The sequence below is a fragment of the Mangifera indica genome, chromosome 6 (assembly GCF_011075055.1).
Source record: "Mangifera indica cultivar Alphonso chromosome 6, CATAS_Mindica_2.1, whole genome shotgun sequence".
In the NCBI taxonomy this organism is placed as follows: Eukaryota; Viridiplantae; Streptophyta; class Magnoliopsida; order Sapindales; family Anacardiaceae; genus Mangifera; species Mangifera indica.
Window position 1 is genome coordinate 10909882 of NC_058142.1, and position 20653 is coordinate 10930534.

At 33.0% G+C, this 20653-nt stretch overlaps 1 protein-coding gene across 4 annotated transcripts; it reads left to right on the forward strand.

Moving 5' to 3' along the window:
* Window positions 1–9232: 9232 nt before the first annotated feature.
* On the forward strand, window positions 9233–20053 carry LOC123217920 (vacuolar protein sorting-associated protein 32 homolog 2-like). Of its 4 annotated transcripts, none has more exons than XM_044639003.1 (8): window positions 9233–9389; window positions 9502–9612; window positions 14450–14549; window positions 14750–14835; window positions 14917–15008; window positions 15532–15646; window positions 15766–15961; window positions 19408–20053. In XM_044639003.1, the coding sequence occupies exons 2-7, from the start codon at window positions 9541–9543 to the stop codon at window positions 15955–15957; spliced, it is 657 nt and encodes a 218-aa protein (XP_044494938.1). In that variant the 5' UTR covers window positions 9233–9389; window positions 9502–9540; the 3' UTR covers window positions 15958–15961; window positions 19408–20053. The 4 variants fall into 4 exon arrangements, with proteins under 4 accessions (XP_044494938.1, XP_044494939.1, XP_044494936.1 ...); XM_044639004.1 differs by lacking the exon at window positions 19408–20053 and adding an exon at window positions 17678–18034; XM_044639001.1 differs by lacking the exon at window positions 19408–20053 and adding an exon at window positions 16084–16417.
* The last annotated feature ends 600 nt before the right edge of the window (window positions 20054–20653 follow it).

Below are 20653 nucleotides of genomic sequence, written 5' to 3' on the forward strand. Positions count from 1 at the left end.
TTAGCCCTAACACCAACGTTAGTACAAGTACCCCTAACGCATTTAGGCAGTAGTAATGCCAAAGTTCAAAAGAGTCTTCTTTTAAAGAAGAAAAAAAAAGTCTAAGGGAAACATGAAAAGCTGGAAAAGTAACAAGAAATAGAGAAGGCCCAAAATTCCAACTTATCAGAGGTATAACAAGTATTATAGAGGTAAGTGTCTAACAAGGCAAGTAGTTTGCTAGAAGTATTGTCAGCCAAGGCACATGGTTAAATCCTATCTTGAGGCTTTAGTCTAAGTCAAATAACCAGTGAGGGAAGCCACTACCAAAGTATAAACCATTACCTTAGGGCTAACTAAAGCCAATACAACAACTATTACTGGTCAGATTTCTTAAATTAGTACTCATATTTACATATTAATTGATTATGGAGTTACACATTGTTTTGTAGCTAAGAGCCTAATAGAGAGATTAGCAGTATAATTAGTCAAAATGGCCTAGAGAGTTAAGATAGAGTTGCTAGACGAGGGGATAGTGGTAAGTGATAAAATGTTAATAGGACAAGTTATTGAGATTTAGGGTAGACAATTTATCATGGATCTAATAGTATTTGAGATGCTAGATTTCGATATGATTTTAGAAAAAGATTTTCTAAGGAGGAATGGAATTGAGATTGATTATCAATATAAGAAAGTCTAGTTTAGCCTTAAGAAGTGGATAATTGGAGTTTAGTGAGGGGCATATCAAGAGTATGATAATCAATGCAATAAAGGTAAGAAAAATGTTAAGTAAGAGGTGTACATGTTTCCTAGTTCATGTGGTAAGTAAAACAGATTGATCTGAGATCCGATTATAATCAAGTAAGGGTGGCTAAGCAAAATATAACCAAGTCAACATTCAGGATAAGGTATGGCCATTTTGAGTTTATAGTGACGTTGTTCAAACTAACCAATGCCTCTATAGTTTTTATAGATTTGATGAACAAAGTGTTTCATGATTGATTGGATAAATTTATAGTAATCTTCATCAATGATGTTTTAGTGTACTTAAGGAGTCATGATAAGCATAAGATACACCTATGGTTTACTTAGCAAAGGTTGAGGAAAAAGCTATTGTATGCAAAGTTTAAGTTTTGGCTAGATAGAGTCGTTTTCTACTGTATGTGGTTTTAGTAGAGGATATATCAATAAACCCAAGTAAGATTAAGACAATGTTAGACTAGTATAGACCAAATACAGTCAAAGAGCTCTATGGTTTTCTACATTTGGTAGGGTATTACAAAAGATTAGCAAAACCTCTTATAGTTTCTTATTAAGAAGGAAACTCAATTTTAGTGGTTAGACTTATGTGAGGAAAGTTTCTAAGAGTTGAAAAATTGATTGACTTCTACTCTAGTGTTGGCCTTACTAGAAGAGGGGGTCAAGTATGATCTTTACACTGATGCATCTCACAATGGTTTGAGAGTATTGTTAATGTAGCGAGGCAATGTTATAGCATATGTTTTGAGGCAGTTAAAAGATTTTAAGACTAGAAACCCCACTCAAAATTTGGATTTAGTAGCTATAGTGTTCCCTCTTAAGATTTGAAGACACTTATATTAGGTGAGATGTAATATAAATATTGATCATAAGAGCTTAACATGAGAAAAAGTAGACAACTTGAGTTAGTGAAAGACTATGACGGTGACACCAAGTATTACTCAGGCAAAGCTAATGTAGTCACAGATACTTTTAATAAAAAAATGTTTTTGTCGTAGTTGACAGTTTATAGGGAAATTCAGACAGATTTGGATCGAGAGTAGATTGAGTTACTAACTAAGGTTCTAACTAGATTAGAGATCAAATCCATGCTAGTAAAGGAGATTAAGATAAGTCAGTTATATGATGATTGGTGTAAGTAGAGAATTCAAAAGATTTAGAATGGTTTTGAAACAGATTTTCAAGTAGTAGATAGTGTCTTCTAGTTCAAAAGTAGAGTTTGTGTTCCTTTAATGGATGAATTAAGATACAAGATTCTTACAGAGGCTCATAGTTCTCTTTACACCACTCAGTCTGAGGGTGTAAAGATGTATCATGATTTGAGAAGAAGTTTATGATAGTCTGACATGAAGAGAAATGTGGGTAAGTATGTTGCTAAGTGTCTCACTTATCAATGAATTAAGGTTGAGCACTAGAAACCATGAAGATTGCTTTAACTCTGAGTGTACTCAAGTCAAAATAGGAGCATATTTCTATAAACTTTATTATTAAGCTCAAGAGGGTTTAGAATGGATATAATATGCTTTGGGTAATAGTTGATAGGTTGACTAAGACAATGCATTTACTATTTATTAAAGACACCACCCCTATAGATTAGCTAAATAAGTTAATTGTTCAATAAATTATCATATTGCATGGTGTGCCTAAGACAATAGCATCGAATAGAGAGACGAGGTTTGTGTTAGCTTTTGGAGGAGTTTGCATAGATTATTGGGCACTAATTTGACATTTAGTACAACTTATCACCCGTAAACAAACAGTTAGACTAAAAGGACTAACCAGGTGTTAGAGGATATGTTGAGAGCTTACTGTTTAGACCATAGTATGAGTTAGGTGGAGATGTTACCCTTAGTAGAGTTCACCTACAATAATAGTTATCAAGTGACAATTCTGATAACGTTTTATGAGGCATTTTATGATTGGAGGTGTCATTCTCCTCTACAGTCAATTGAGATAGGTGAAAGAGATGTCTTAGTTTAGTCTCTTGGATCAAAATTAACTTAAAAAATGATTGAGGATGTTTAGTTGATTAGACAAAGAATGAAGTAGGCCAAGGATCAATAGAAAAGTTATATCAATTAGAGACGTTGAGATCTAAAGTTTAAAATGGGTGATAGAGTTTTCATCAGAGTGGCCCTATTTAAACATATGATGAAGTTCAGGAAGAAAGGTATTGGCTTTCAGGTTCATTGATCCATATGAGATTGTGGAGTAAATTGCTAAAGTAGTTTATAGACTTGTGTTACCTACGAGCATAGACTGTATTCATGATATATTATATGTCTCATCATTACGTAAGTATATTAGTGGTCTTTCCTATGTGTTTGGGATCGAGAAAATTTAACTATTAGAAGATTTGAGATATAATGAGAGAATGGTTCAAGTCTTTGATATAGGGGTCAAAGAGTTGAGGAACTGACAGATTCCTTTGGTTAAAGTACTCTGAGTAAATAATAAGGTTAAAGAGGCTACATTGGAGATAGAACAAACCATGAGAAATAGACATATCAAGTTATTTCTAGTGAATTATGAGGACATAATTTTAATAAGGGAGGAGCAATTATAACACCCACAAGTACCTCTCAAGGGTAAGATTATCTTTATTCAAGAGTTTATATGATTTAATGTGATTTCTGAGTCAGAGTACAAGTTTTGGGTAACACACGATCATGTATAGTGAGGTCATACACATGTGTTGCTACCATTTCAAATGAATAAGATAATTTCTATGATATTTTGAATTAAGTGACACATAGTCATGTGCCTTAGACACACATATGTGTATGTTATGTGTGGAATCAGTTTTTATTTAAGGCTTTGATGGATACATTTTAAGAATTTTTTTCCCTAATCAAACACACACATCATTCAAAGAGAGAGAGGGAGAGATGTCATGTCTAAACTTTTAGCTTTTTGTTTGATACATTTTTCAGTAACTTAATTGATAACAATTCTAAATAGAACAGAACTTGTTTGTGCACTTTCCCTTTTACGGAGTTAAGGTAAGTAGGCCTTGCCATCGCCTTATGATTCATGTTGATGATTTTATAATCTTGATCATCATGTTAGTAAAGCTTTATTTTGTGAGTGAATCAAAAGAATTAATAAGGAAGACGATTAAGCATGTTATTATTAAGATTTCATATAGATTGAATGTGTTTAAGCCTAATTTGTTGTGTTTGGTGCCCTGATCAATTTTGTTAGCAAATAAGGAATCCTAGATGATGATTATTGTATATTTGAATGTTGAGGGCCTACAAATGAATGTTGATGTAATTATTTAATGACATTGATATTTGTATGTCTAATGGCTTATGAAAGTAAACATACTTGTTTTATAGAAAAGAAAGGATGTTTTGATGGCCCTTTTGGGCATAGGATATCATGAGAATAGTGTGATTCTAGTGCTAAGAAAATAAGGTACTTCATAGAGACTAGATTACAAAACTTGATGTTTTTAGAATTTTGGACATACAACATGACCGTGTGGTATGGGATACATGCCCGTGTGTTTGAAGTCCATAATTTAGTTGACTTTTTTGATATTTGGGTGATGATTAGATGTCACTGACTAGTTAGCAGTCAACTAGGATATGTGGACTTCTCGTGTATACTATTAGCACGACCTTGTGTAAGGTGAAATAACCAAAATAACCCTAAAAATTAAAGCGGTCGAGAAAAAAGTAGAAAAGGAAAGTGAAGTAATTATCTAAGAAGGCACACGTTCATGCTAGACAATGGGTACATGCTCATGTGTTTAAAAGATCAACGCACAAGAAGAGGCCATGACAAGTACTTGTCATGTATGAGTATCGAGGACACACCCCCTATATATCCATAAACACACACATTTTTGTATGGAGTAGATTAAAGAAAAAAACAAAGGAATTAGACTAAAGATTTAAGGGGTTGTCTTGAGTGACAATATAGACATACTGAGTATGCAATAATAACTTTTGTGCCTAAGAGTTAAGTTATAGAGTGGCATGAGATACATTTTTAGAAGGAAGTGAAAATGAGTCAAAGTTAGTTAAGGTTTAAGGTGTACAGATGCTAGATATTATAAGATCATTACGGAAAGGCATTGTAAGTACACTTCCTTACACCATCATAGTACGACATGTCCATAGTAGGACACCAAACTCACAGTAGGATACCTACTCGTAATAAAGCATAGTTTGAGATACAGTTTGGTGTACTAAAATAGAGAGATTCCTTCATATGCTGTCATAGGCAACCAAAATTAAAACCTATACTTCTAAAAATATATAATGTAATAGTGTAAGTAAAGGATCATCCCACAAAGTGTATCTAATCTAAGTTCTATGCTAACATGAATAAGATTAAGGAGGGGGAGTTTGTTTATAACGAAATAAAATTAAAGAAACAAATTAAATTAATTATCAAAATTAATGAGAAAACACACCTTGGTCTAAGTCAACATCCACCATCAGAAACTTAACAACTAATCATCGATACACGAATAGATGTATTCATACTTCAAATATTCACCGTTGGAATTACTTTCCTATCTCTCCTTAGTCGTAGTTAATTAGAAACAAGCAATCTAATTAACCCTACTATCAAACAACCTAAGTCATGGACTATAGATTTAATTTGAAAGTAGCATTAAAAATTAGAGAGATCAATGAAGCTAAACAACATAAACATAAATGATTGTATTTAATTTAGTCGAGCATTCTTCTTAAGATTTAATAATTGCTAATGCAACAAATCATTAACCTTTAGTTGCTTCATAGATTAGAGATCAAATAATTACAGATTTGATATCTAATCTAGGAGTAGATTATAATGAATAATTAACTAGTAGGCCTCCCAACAATCAAACAAAATAACCATTAAAAATCAAACACAAAAGAACAATCAATACTCAAAGCATAAATTGAACAATAAAACTAATTTGATCTAATAGTTTATTAATTCTGAGGTTTCAATTTCCTTTGACCAAGCCAAATAAATCAGCCACACAGGGCCATGGAAGAGCACGTAGAAAAGAAAAGAGAAAAAGAAAAAAAAAAAAGAATTAATTGCTATTCTCTCACATTTTTTATTTTTATATCCAAATTTTCAACCCTTTCCCAACCCTTCTAGAAGTAATTGGAGTCTTCTCATAATAGGATATTCCCACTACTTATGGGAAATATTAAAAATAAAATAAAAGTCCTAATGTAAATAGGAAAGAGCAATATAATAGCTATAAATGTCATCCAGAAGTTGGAGACTTCTAAAAATATCATGCATCAGATCTACTAGTAAAATCATAGGCCAAGAAGCATTCCAAAGCAGGTGCAACAATTTCAAGCCTGACTTCAAGCTTAAAACATGAAAATTGTAGAGCTCTTTCTTGGCTGTCCATAACATCTTGAATTGTCTTATTTGGAGCCTGGATAAGAAAATTATGCCCAAAATATAGAGATATGTCAAGATTGTCCAAAAATAGTGAAATTAATTTCGTTTTGCTCCAAATGCTACCTAAATCAAAATATAAACTTAATAAGTATAATTGGGCATAAAATAAGCATAAAAAGGCTAAGTATTAAGGAGTAAAAATATAGCATTATGTAGTCTTATCATTGCTCACATGGCCAAGGTGTCAAATCTTTGTATTTGATCCAGTTCGATTAGCTTAGTATATAGCTTTAGTTATAGTTTCAAAATTCAGAAGCTTCTACAAAGTTAGATATGGTCATATCAGATAGGAATCTAAGGGATTGGTTTTTTAGTGAATGAGCAGGACATAGTTCGATTCAAGAGTTATGATATACAACATAAATAGTCCTTAAAGTATAGTATGAGCACAAATATAGTATACAGGACCCACCATCATCCACAAAGGAGTTTAATGTCGACTTCGAATGATAAAGTTAGTATGGGTCGAGTTTAAGGGCATTTTAAGGAAGAAGTAATAATTAACAGTGGAGTCTCTAACTTATTAAGTGTTTTATCACTAATCCTCTACTTTCATGTGTACAAGTATAGGTGATCATGATGGCTATGAGCATATAATAGCGAGGGCATTTTTATCATTTTAGCTTTTATTTTATCTAGATTTTATTTATGTATCAAGCTACATATACTATGTTTTTTTAGCTAATCTTTCCATGTTTTGACATCTTTTGTACACTTTTGATTTGGTCTTGACAAGGGTATTTTAGTAATTTTATAAAGTTTAATATATAAGGTTTTTTTTCAATTGCTTTTGAGTTTATTATATGTTTTATTTTAATTGCATGCTTAAAATGGACAATTTACTTATGTTTTCCTTCAAAGGGTAGTACTTTTGGATGTGGTGTTATAAAGGGGATTTTGAGGATTTAAGTAAAAGTTATTACTAAAGTCTTCTATTTACTGAGTGTTTTATTACTCACTCACCTTTTTTTATATGTGTAAGTATAAGTGATCATGACGACTATAAGACAAGCCTAGGTCAATAAGTATAGAGCTGTGAGGGCATTTTTAGATGGGGCATCTTTTGTAGGCTTTCAACTATATTTCAATTAAAGGCATTTTGCCATTTTCTAGAAATTAATAAATGAGTTTTCATTCAATTATTTTGCATGTTTTATTTATTTATTTAATAAAAGCAATTTTCAAGTAGTCAATTTAGTGACATCTTCTTTTAGAGGGCAGTACGTTTGGAGTGCGTGTTACAATGTCTGCTTCATTTAATGAAAAATTATTTTATATTAAATGTGTATATCATATTATTAATTTAATAGTTTAAGATGACCTGAACATGACTAAAGATCATTTATCAACAATCAGACATGCAACTACATATATTTCATCCTCCTTATTATGAATTCAAGCATATCATGAATTCTATAAGTGAATAGGGTTAAGACGAAAAAAGTTAAAAGCAGATGCTTGAATTAGGTGGAATTGAACATATATCATATTGAAAGCATGCACATGGTATGGACTAGTTATAACAAGCTTTTTCAATACTCAACCACAAGATTCAAAAAATATATTTTTTTTTTTTTTTACAAATTATGATTAGAAGATTGTCATGCTCTAATGGACTTACTAGAACCCTTAAAGATAACTACGAACCAATGTTCATGTGTGTACTATCCAACCACAAGTTTAATTTTATATAATATGTTAAAAATTAACGAAAATTTTAAAGAATATATGTATCATAATACTTTCCAAAAGATATGTAGACAAATGAAATAAAAATTTAAAAAATATTAGACCAAAGTTCTTTTACTTTATGTTACTGCTACTGTTTTAGATCATAGAACAAAATTATTAGAAGTAAAAAATTATTTAAATGTTATTAATGAAAATTTATTAATTTTCAATAATAATAGAATAGACGATATTCAAGAACTTTTATTGGAAATGTATAATATTTATCAAAATAAATATAGAAGTAGGGCACAAACTTCAAAACCCGAGGTAAGTTCTTGTAGTTTAGGAATAATAAAGTTACCAATATAGTCACTCTTGCATAAAGGTAAACAACTTGTGGGTCATAGTACAAATTATGGTGAATTTTTAAATTATATTAATATTGATCATTATTTATAAATTATTAGACGATTTGATGACAATAACAAATTAGATGTTTGACATAGTGGAAAGCAAATTAGGAAAGTTTTCATATACTTTCTGCCATGGGACAAGATCTGCTTGCCTTTTGGTGCGATCTGTTTTTAATTCAAGTTAATGAATGTTGAATGATAGACGATTCAACTTACACTATAACATAGGCAAGACAATTATGTACATGAAAGATTGAGTGAAAACTGAATTCAAATTACAGAATCGAGTCACAAAAGATATATTGGAAGATTCATGAATTTAGACATTGAGGACGAGTAAATAATATATATATCATATTTATATTTGTAATTATACATTATGTAAATGAATTGATTTGTAATATATTTAAATATTTTTAATCACGTAACTATGATATTCCTTTACTACAAGTGAGAGACTATTAATAAAATATTTGAAGTACTGTCTTTGGTTTTAATGATTGAAAAATGATTTTTATTTAATTTTTTAGTAAAAATAAAAAATAGTTTTATTTAGTCAATAAGCTGACCTATTAAGAGCTCAACAAGGTGGGTTGCACTAATGCCTACTAATGCCTCTAATTTAGTTGATGGGCATACAGATTCTATGTGTATGTATACAAATTTCTTGATTACGCATAAAAACCATGTTTAAAAATGGTAATTTAATTCATGAGTATGTAAATCAGTCATTTAATTTTAATTTTATTTAGTAAAAACGCTAAGATGATCATTAGGCATTTGGATTTTCTAGGGTTAATTGGTGAAATTTGTCAATGTCCTAAAACTTTGGTGAAAAAAAGTCTTGTGGCCAAAAGAAAATTACCTTTATACCTTTTTTTTTGGCTTTAATTTTCAACGTGTAATTTATTCATGTGGTCTGTGGAAAATTGATATTTTCTTTTACTAAACCTTAAGTGGGACAATGTAATTTCACTCTTTCAAATATAAGCCAAAGTCTTGCCCAGAACCACATCACGTAACTCGGAGGAAGTGAGAACAGAACACAAGTCTTTCAATATCTGTCTTATATACACTGGTCTTATTCTCTCTCGCGTATCTTTTAATCCAATTCCCAAAGTCAATTAATTTTCACGGGTAAGTTATTTGGAATTATTTTAATTTTATGTAATTTATCTGTGGTTCAATCGTTCGTTGGGTTGAGATTTGAGATTAGGATTTTGGTGATCTAACAATTTGATTCTAACAGGGAAGGTCGAGGGTTCTGATTAATCGCGGAGAATCAACCATGTTTAATCGACTTTTTGGGAAACCTAAACAGGAAACGAATGCTCTAAGTACGCTTGACAAGTTAAATGAGGTATTCTTTTTCATAATCGGTGTTCTCCTCTCTTGCTATGAGTTTCTCTTAATCCTTGTTTTTTTGGTTGTTCCTGCTGTTTTCTAATTTGTATTGAGTTTATGAATTTTGCTGAGTAATTATTTGATTAGAGGTTATTAATAGACCGGTGGAGAGTAAAAGTTATTACAATCGAATCTTTTGTGTTTTCTTCAACTTTCAGTGCTTCTGGTTTTATTATTAGAAGCAAGTATTTTTTATTAAAAAAAAAAACAATTCGAGCACAGAACACTGAGGAGCGAAAACCTGGTGGTAGAAGCTTGAAAATACAGTGGTTTTGTGTCAGGAACCGGGCAAGGACTGTCAACAATAAATTGTAAATAGTCAACAAACACAAGAGACAATAATGAAAGTAATGGAATGTTTACATGTTGATTCCGGCAAATATTTACATGGATTTTGAGCAGCAACTCTTCTTACAAAATGTAAATGGGAATACTGCTTAGAAGGAAAATTAAAATGTTAACTCACAACAGGATCACCCTTACTTGTCTAGTTTACTGGCTTTCAAGAGGCTAGACTCTCTCCCAAGTGTTGCCCCAAAAGATTTTCACCTCCCCTCCTATTCATTCCTCTCTTATCTGTTTCCATCTCTAACGCTCAACAATTTACTTAATTTCCATCTGCCACATGTCTTCTCATTCCCAAGTGGTCCTACCTTGCTTTTGTGCCACCAACCTCATTCCATTTTGTGCCACCAATCTTGTATTTTCTGCCATGGTATGCATCAGTGCGAATTAGTATTAACATTATCCCGTCCAAGGAGAGTCACCTTGTTTTCAAGGTAGAAATGAGGAAATTGCATAGTAATCGCTTCATCAAGATACCATTGAAGAAGACCAAAACATACTTTCATAAGAGAGTTCTAACATGTGTTCTCATCAAGGAGGACATTGAGTGATTCATGCCATAAGAACCTTCACATTGTAGAATCCTAAGTTTGCCCTTAGTTACATAGACAAGGCCATTGCCAATTGAAGTATGAAAACATGCTACATTAAGCTCATCCTTAGCACTTGGTAGAACTCTCACAAGTTCCATATCTAAAACTCCATAGACTGCTAGAATTGTATAAATTCTTGTTGTTGCTCTTGCATCAATGGCAACACTTTTAAGAAGTGAACTATGTTGACGTTTCTATGCAAGTAACGAGTGCTTCAATGTGGGTGAGAATTAAATTGAAGTTAAACAATGAACAACTCTTATTGCTCAAGATCCTAGCTCCGAATTGGATGTTGCATTATCCAGGGAATATATCTGAAGCTCATACATAACTTGGTAAGTTAAAATTGATTGTCGAGTTGGAAATGTTCCAGCCTGGAGACATCATGTCGCACATTGTAATCTGGGATCAACTTCTAAATGAGGCAACACAATTGCAACACAGGTTACTAAATATCTTCCACAGGGCGAAAAGTGAGAAGCCGTTTCATTGCAAAGTACATTAGATGGTATAGTTAAACAACGTTATTCACCTTCAATATGAGCACATGGACTTTTGTATCATTTGGCCCAATTATGTGTTGTTTTGCTTGGCTATGCCTAAATAACCACCATTGCATGAAAGGAAGCTTCCAATATGTTGGATGACCCAAAGTGAACATATGATTACTTCTTCCTTCAGGCTCCACTTCCATAGTATCCACAAAAACTTTAGGAATTGTGTTTACCATTTTATTCACCAAACAATTCATCATTGCCTCTTTTTGAATGGGAGATGAGCCATTAGGTTCAATAGGAGACGACACAAGTTCATATCGCCTTGAAGGAGTTGGAATTGTTAAGAGGCTTACTGAAGAAGAAAAATCCACTCTCTCTTGTGCACCACTTGAACCACAAATATTATAGTTCTTACACAATTGACAAGGCTAACAACATTGTAGCACTCCACAATTACTTCTTCTCCCAAGCCTCTAGGAATTTCCATTATGTAGCTTATTTTAGCCTCTTTATTTCAATTATTACTAAGCAGGCTTCAAGCAAGTTTGTGATGGTGATGGAACCCTTATTACAAAGGCTTATGTATGTAGGCCCAAAAAGAAGATAATTGGAGACAGCCCAAGGGAGCTTGTAGATAAAGAAAATGGGGACAAAGATCGGCCTATTGATCTAGAAATCAACATATAAGAGGAAAGCATAGAAGATATTGGGCAGAGAATATTAGTAGTAATTTAGGAAATACTATTATTAATTTAGAGAATATTATTATGGATTTATTCCTTAAATAACTCAATATTTTCCTTTAGGTTTTTGTTTAAGTCCCTTTGCGGAGGACATTACAAACTCATGGTTTATATGTTAATTCCTTTCAGTGATATTGAAATATTATTTTCTTCAATTTGTTGCTGTTTAACCCAATTAATCTGCTGATTTTTCTGCTGCCATATTGTGTGCGTTGTTGAGCTTTGTTTGATTGATTGGGGAGCAATTGGAGTGGAGGAAAGCTTGGCTTGGGTTAAAAGTTGTTTCAATTGAGTTTGGTTTGTTTAAATGACTTAAGGTTGGGTGTGTTTGCAAAATTGGGCTGAAATGAAAACTAAGTGGGCTAATTGAGTCACTGTTAGATTCTTGAATTGGGTTTGGGAATTGATTTGGGTTATTGTTTAGATTGAATTGAGATGGGTAAGGGTTTAAAATTGGACTGGGTCGGGTTACTTCTTCTTCTTTTCCTCCCTTCATGTCTTCTTCCTCTATAGTTAACAATTCTATCACATCTTTTTCCCCCATCTTTTCTACTCTCATCTCTATTGTCCGAGGGACAAGATAAATTAGTGGTTAAACTAATTTCGGTAGCCGATTTTTACCAAAATCTACCGATTTAACATCTTGCTCTTCCATCAACTTGAATCTATTGTTGGAATACGCATGAGCTTTGCTTGATTGATTGGGGAGCAATGGAAGTGGAGGAAAGCTTGACCGACAAATCTTCGCATAATATGGTAGCTAGAAAATCAACAGATTAATTGTGTTAAACAACAACAAATTAAAGAGAATAATATTCCAATATCACTGAAAGTAATTAACACATAAACCATGAGTTTGTAATGCCCTCCCCAAAGGGATTTAAACAAAAACCTAAAGGAAAATATTGAGTTATTTAAGGAATAAATCGATAACAATATTCTCTAAATTAATAATAATATTTTCTAAATCAATAGTAATATTCTCTGTCTAATATCTTCTCTGCTTCCTTTTATATGTTGAGTTCTGGATCAATAGGTTGATCTCTGCAAGCTCCTTTGGGCTATCTCCAATTATTTTCTTTTTGGGCCTGTGTATATAAGCCTTTGTCATAAGGTTTCTATCAGATGGTAACTGCATTAGGCTTCTCTCACGTCTAGTTCTTTGCACGGGAGATGAAAATTGCTATATTAAACCGACCACAATGGGTGAACCAAACGATCATTGTGCTCCACGACACCACGTCTCTTCTACTCATGGTACTAAAATCTCCCAAGAAAGCTCAATGCAATAATAGCTTGCGTAAGCATCAACTGGAGAATTTTATAACACTTAATTTGATTCATTTGCAAGTAGGTCCATCGTGTTACTTTGGGTGCACAAAATACTTGCATAACGGAAGAATATTAACAAAAGTGATCTCATCTACTTCGTTTTTTTCCTTCCCACTTGAATAAATCAGAGAGAGAACTTTTGAATACTTCGCATCTAGGAAAAATCCCGATAAGATAGAATTCCATGAGACATTATTTCTCTTGGTCCTAAAACCTTTAAGGCTAATTTCTCTCTTTTCTTGGGACATCTCACTATGCAAAGTTGTTACACAATAGGCTACGCTATCTAAATTCTTGGCAATTATATCTGCATTCTTCTTGGTGTTGAGAAAGACAATTGCTATCATTTGTCTTCTCCATTCTTGCATGCTCCCTTTCTTCTTGATGGCGTTTGAAGGCAAGTTCGTTGCACTAGTATGTGGCTAAGAAAATGGGTTTGGAAGTAGTTGCAATGGTCTGACTTTGCCCCAATACCCATGTTTCCAAGCAGTGGGTTTAGTTGCGTCATTGGCAGCCATGGTGTCTCCCGCCAATGTTTTCTTTCTAGATTTCAAGAAGTTCATGATCTCTGCCAAGTCTTTACTCATAACATCTGTACTCTCGATTAGATAATACATCTTCGTAAATAGTCAGTCCCTATCTCTAGCCTATATCTACTTGTCCCTCCGTTCCAGTGTTAACCATTCACTACAAATCCTCGTGCTCTGATATTAGGTTGTTATGAACCCAAAAAGGATTGCAAACAATCAGTTGTAAATGGTTAACAAACACGAGAGACAGGAGTGAAAGTAATGGAGATATTCTGTGTTTATATATTGATTCCAGCTTATATATTCATGGATTATGAGCAGCAGCTCTTCTTACAAAATGTCAATGGAAATATTGCTTACAAGTAAAAAAAAATGGCAGCCCACAACAAGATCACCCCCGCTTGTCTGGCTTTCGACTTCGAGAAGCTAGACTCTCTCCCAAGTGCTTCCCCAAAATTTTCCCTGCCTCCCCCCTCTTATCTATTCCTCTCTTATCTGTTTCTATCTCTAACTGCCCAATAATTTCCTTAATGTTCATCTGCCCTGTGTCTTCTCTTTCTCAAGTAGTCTTTCCTTGCTTTTGTGCCACAAGCCTTGTGTTTTCTGCCATGGTATGCATTAGTACAAATTAGTCCTAACATTTTGTTTATATGTTTTCATTCAGATTTATCATGCTGTTACTGTCTGGTATGGTTGTTTCTATGTTGTTGCCATTGTGTGAAGTGTAAATTGTATCTTTTTTGCATTGTGTAGACTCTTGAAATGCTTGAGAAAAAGGAGAAAGTACTCCTGAAAAAGGTTTCTGTAGAGGTTGAAAGGGCCAAGGAATACTCCAGAACAAAGAACAAAAGAGGTATGGCTGAGAAGTACTTAGAAATTTCTCTTGTTTTTTTCCTTTGTCTTTTTAAATTTTATTAGTGAGAATTTGATCATGTAGTTTCAGTGACAAAAATTTCAGTTATCTTCTTTGTTTGCTTGGTTAGTTTGTAAATAAAATGTTTCATGCATGTTTGATTACTGGCTTGCTATTTACCAATGCCTGCATCTGTGCAGCTGCTATAAAATGTTTGAAGAGGAAGAGGCTATATGAACAACAAATAGAGCAGCTTGGGAATTTTCAATTGCGCGTTCATGATCAGGTTCGGATGGAACTTTGTGATCAATGTTTAGTTTTTGCTTCATCCGCTTATATCAAATTGCTATTATGTATAATGTCACAGATGATTATGTTAGAGGGTGCAAAAGCTACAACTGAGACTGCGGATGCATTGAGGACAGGAGCAGCTGCAATGAAGGCAATGCAGAAAGCTACGTATGTATCTGTTTGGCTTCATCTCGTTTATTGTTTGTTACTAGAGTTTTCAACTTCATCATGCATTCTGTTGTTGTTAAACCTTCCTTGCCATTACTTTTAATTTTTTTTCCATTAGACAATGGGAAGTTTGTGATGCCTGGTAAGGCTTTACAAAATTATACATGGTCTCTTTTGCAATTTGCCTTTCACTGGAGATGTTGAAATTTTTTTAAGTTAGTTGGAAGCTACATTAACTTGTACACCAAAGTGCTTGTTTCTTCTGAATTTGTGACTCTCTTTCTGAACAATTTTCAATTTGCAATACAATTTTCAATTGGCAATGCAATTTTTGCTTGGACCTGGGTAGATAATGTAGTTCAATTAATGAAGGCGAAAAATATCTTATATATTTCTTGTTTCTTTGTTACATGAAGGGCATCAAGATTCATATATGTATGTGTGTGTGTGTGTGTGTGTGTGTCACCACAGAAGTTAAATAATAATAGTGGCTAATTTGTTTAAAATGGTGGGATTTTTTCAGGAATATAGATGTTGTGGACAAGACTATGGATGAGGTCAATGAGCAGACTGAGAACATGAAACAGATCCAGGAAGCATTGTCAACTTCTATTGGTGCAGCTGCTGAATTTGATGAGGTTACTATTCTCTTGATGTGTATTGAAATTCTTCTTCGAGAAATTAATATTTTATTCGCCTTTTTTACATGTTCTTCGGAAAAAGACTCCAAACATTGTTGACATTTTTGGCAACACAGGATGAGTTGGAAGCAGAACTTGAAGAACTGGAAGGTGCAGAGTTGGAAAAACAGCTTCTTGAGTCTCCAACCACAGCCCCAGCAGCCCCAGTGCAAGTTCCTGCTGGCAGGCAACAAGCGCGCCCTCTTCCCCAGAAGCGAATGGGTGAGGAAGATGAACTTGCTGCCTTACAAGCAGAAATGGCACTTTAAGCAGGTTCTTAACCCTCTTTTCCTTTTTCTGTTCAATTTTCTGTTTTAATTGGTGCTTGCAAAGTTAGTATTAGGTGGAACACTTAATCAGCATCTAGGATTGACTCATCGTCTGAACTAATGCAGTTGTTGTTACCCAGATACGAAGAGAATGCTTGAAAGACTGGCCAAATGTCTATTCAGAGATTCATGTTCAATTACGAATTACTGATTATGCATCGATATTTCTGTGTGCATTCAGTTAATACTGTAGGTAAGATTGTACAAACTAAAATGAAGTCCCTTGCAAATATATGTAATTTATTATGCCTTTTAAACCTTTAAAATTAGTTTTTTGTGTGGCAATGTCTTTTCATATATTTTTAAGAAAGTTATTTTAAGTTGTGATAGGCTTTGGAAAAATTATGCAGTGAAATACTGCCAATTTGGAAGCCATATATAAAGCAAATTATTGCAAATATTTGATTTGGTTGTTATCATTATACATTAGTACATAAAATCACTGTCAATATTGTTATTATACGAAGGCAGAGTTAAACATGTATAATTGGGGAGTTATCCTTTATAATATAATGTTTGAATGACCTATTAATTTAATTTTTAAAAGAGTTAGGGAGTATTCTGGAGTTAGTGGCAGAGATGACAAGTGGGTTGGGCCATTGAAGCACGTCAAAATGACCTGGCTCGGAAGAGCATGCCTGCAACTATAGTGAGCTGTGCTAGGCCTGTGGGCTTTTAGGGCTAAGCCTTGAGACTGCTCGCACATTGTGCATATATTTATAAATTTTTTTTTTTAAATTTTTGCCTTTTGGCATACGCCGTTCCGGTTTCTACCAGAAGACGAAGACTATTGGCTGTTTACTTTGAATTTTTTTATTTTTATTTTTTTGGATATTGATTATTTTAGCCAACTTTTCCCTCTTGTATACATATATAGTTACTTTTCTTTTTCCATTATACAAATATAATCATTTTTTAGTTTGATTTGGTCTTTAAAAGAAGAAAAATCACACGACAAAAGGCAAATTTGTGGTCCATTGTAACAACATTTGTGCAAAAAAAACAAAAAACAAGAAAGTTATTAAAATATTGCATCAAAGATAAATAGATCCAAGTAAGTTTAGATCTATACTTTTTTAATGTTATTTATTTTATTAAAGAGAATATTTGTAAGATAATTCATGATTCTTAGATAAAAGTTGTTTCAAATTTAAATTAAATAAAGTATTGATTAAATAACCGTGAAAGTTAAGTAGATCAAGTAGTAAGGAAATGTTTTGTGATATTATGTTGTTTGAACTGCGTCAGATTCTAGATTTTGAGCTTGGTTGTATGGGTTAGCTAACCGACCAAGTCTACATGAATTTATTTTTAAATATAATTGTTAATAATTAATTTTTATATATTACATTTTTGCTTCTGTCGTATTGAAGGTATTAATTTCATTAAGGGCATTGGGTTGTTGGAGATAATGGTATTATGAGATATATTGGTGGGGATAAAAAAATGATAATTGTTGATGCAAGTGCTAATTTCGAAGGATTGGTAGAAAAAATATGTTATCGTCTGAGAATCAATCAACGACGATCAAATGCTCATATATATATGGAAAATGATTTTGTGGTGTTTGAAAACCCATATGAGTTGCAAGATGATGAGGAAGTTGAATTTGTTATGATAATAGTCGGAAAAAAAGTATTGACACATCTTTATGTTGCAGAGACTTTAATCGAAGAAAAAGATAATCTTGATGAAGAGTAAGTTAAGGAAGAACAATTGCAGGATGATCTGATATATGATTGGGCATAACCACAAAATGCGTTGGAGGATGAAAAATTAGATAGTCACAATGATGATGATGGTGATAATGATGATTATGATGAGAATGAGGATCTTGAGGAAGAAATTGATAGGTTCATGGATGTTAATGAGGCATATGATCTACCAGTCGAGGAGCATGAGTTAGAGGGAAGAGACGATATTGAAAGAAATCCAAGTAATTTTTATAATGTCAGGGGCAAGTTTAACGTGTCACGTCATAGTTGGGTTGATCATTGAACATCTTCGATAACTGTAAATGTCTTTATATATTTTAATGAGTTCTATTGATCGCTATTGATGTTGAGAACGAGGTAATTGGTAATGTTGAAAGATCCCGATGCGAGGATCAAATTAATGGGTTATTATAATAGTAAGAAAGAGTTGCAACTATTTGCAAGGTTTACTTTAGAACAAGGTTTTTAATACAAAGTTGCTCTATCAATAACAATACGGTAGGATATTAGATGTAGGAACAAGTAACATTGTAAATGGTAGGCACAAGCAAGAAAGAAAGATGGAACTTAATTGTGGCAATTGTGTCATTTGGATGAAATACATGTGTTCTTGAGATCTAATATTACCTCATTATAGACAAACTAGTGTTCCGGTGTTGGAGAAGATCCTTTCATCAATGTTTGTGGTTGACCACATTGACCAACCAAAAAAAATCATTGTTGATATGATAGATAAATGCAAGATTGACATAACGTGTACACAAGTGTGGCATGCGAAGACATGGGCATTAAATGCATTAAGAGGCTCACTGGAGGATTCTTGTATGCTTTTATTGGAGCATTGTAATAATCTCGTGTTACAGAACCTTGACACAATTACACATTGATACAGATGAGGGTAATCGGTTTAAGTTTTTTTTTTTAATGGCATTGGGGTGTTTAGTACAGGTGTTTCAACAATTTTATCATTTGGTTATTTGCATTGATGTTGTATATTTAAAAGGAAGGTACCTCAAAAGACTATTTATTATTGTTGGAAAAGACGAAAATAACTAGATTTATCTATTGACATTTGATATTGGGGAAACAAGGACATGAAATTGTAAACATTGTTTCTTAGTTACTTATACATGTGAATTGGTGACATCCTGAACTTGGTGATTATTTTCGATCAATACCTTGTAATCATTGTGTCAATGTCAAACGTTTTACCTTATACCCATCACTGTTATTGCAACCATTACATGAAAGGTAACATGCGTATTCAATACAAAAAAAAAAAATCAATCAATTGAAGGATCATTTTGGAGGGTTGCAAAGATATATCGTATCTCAAATTTTGGATATTGCCATGTGGTATGTTTATTGGGTAAATCCCGATGTAGCGACATATTCGGTTGGCATCGGATAAATGGGTGTAAGCGCATTTTCAGAGTGCTTTGACATAACATTATGACTACTAATATTATCGAATCATTCAATGCTTTGACAAGGATTGTTTGTGGTTTGCCGATCACCATTGTCATTGAGTTTATTCGTAACATAATACAACAATGATTTTACAATCGATGAAATTTGGCAGGTTAACTAATATAATAGTATTGGAAGAATTACTTTTATATAATTTTGTTTTATTTAATGACTATTTAATGATGTTGGGTTTTTTTTTTTCCAGCTACGTATACTCATTTGTCAACATTATGGGCCAAAGACAAGATATTAGGCATGTTCATGAATCCACAGACATTGTTGTTAAACCAATCAATGTCTATTAATACGAAGCCCATGACACGCGACAAAACTCTTACAATGTTGATCTCATGGAACGTTTGTGCGAGTGTGGAAAATTTCAACTATCTAGTATTTTTGTACATGTCATTGCAGTTGTGCGATTCAACAACCTATCAAACTGCTATCAATGGGTGAACAAGTACTACTCTATTGAATTTTTATAGGCGATGTACATCGAAGATGTGAATTTTGTTGGTGATTAGTCCACTTTGGTTTATCTTGACAATCTATGTCAAAGTCACCTGCCTTTAATGCAATAGCGATGAGTGGGGCAACCTTCTAGCCACCAGAGAAAACTCTCACATGGTGAGGAAGTTTAATAATTTATTTGCAGCAGATGCCATGAACTTGATTATTGTAGAAATGCATGCCCGAGTCCAGTGGTTGTTACCGTGGCATCTTCCTCTTGAGTTTTTAGTCGAGCTAGGGGAAGACCTTCAGCTGAAATATAAATCTCATGTATTTATTGATGTTGTTTGATGTATGTCATTGAAATTATTCGTGAATTCCAATTGCTTGCCTTACTATAATTCACATGTATTTATTCATGTTGTTTTATGTATATTGTTGAAAATATTCATGAATATCAACTACATGCATAACTATAAATAAATCCAATTTGCAACATTATTTTGAATTGAAATTGAATGTGTATGAAATTAAATAATAACTTAAATTGATATTATTTGCATGCGCATGTATTAATAACATCAAATACACATAAGTGCGAAACATTTGCAAGATTACTTAAATTGCATGCCCTTGTATTAATAACACCAAACACACATATAAGTAATGGTATCAATAGCATCAGTTAACATCAAAACATGCACTATGAAGAAATTTTTAATTAGCACATAGAAACGCAAAATATTAAGAACCATATAATATTAACTAAATACCTAAAATCATTACCCATTGTATGCTTATTGAGTATACTGGTGGTCATCCGACTTTTTAATGTTGTTGAATGTTTCGTACTAAAGTCAACAAGACGTTTGAGTGTAAGACATTCGATGAAATAAAGCATAAACATGCCATAATATGTCAAATCGGGCTTCTTTTTGGGGACATTAGTCTTCCAACATGTGATGACCAACTCATTAGTTCATGGAGTACCATCGAATATG

What these genes read in the sequence shown, in the direction of transcription:
- LOC123217920 (XM_044639003.1), top strand. Translation starts at nt 9,541, where the DNA reads ATGTTTAATCGACTTTTTGGGAAACCTAAACAGGAAACGAATGCTCTA. An exon ending in CGCTTGACAAGTTAAATGAG is followed by an intron (nt 9,613 to 14,449) that starts GTATTCTTTTTC and finishes TGCATTGTGTAG; the next exon opens with ACTCTTGAAATGCTTGAGAA. An exon ending in CAGAACAAAGAACAAAAGAG is followed by an intron (nt 14,550 to 14,749) that starts GTATGGCTGAGA and finishes GCATCTGTGCAG; the next exon opens with CTGCTATAAAATGTTTGAAG.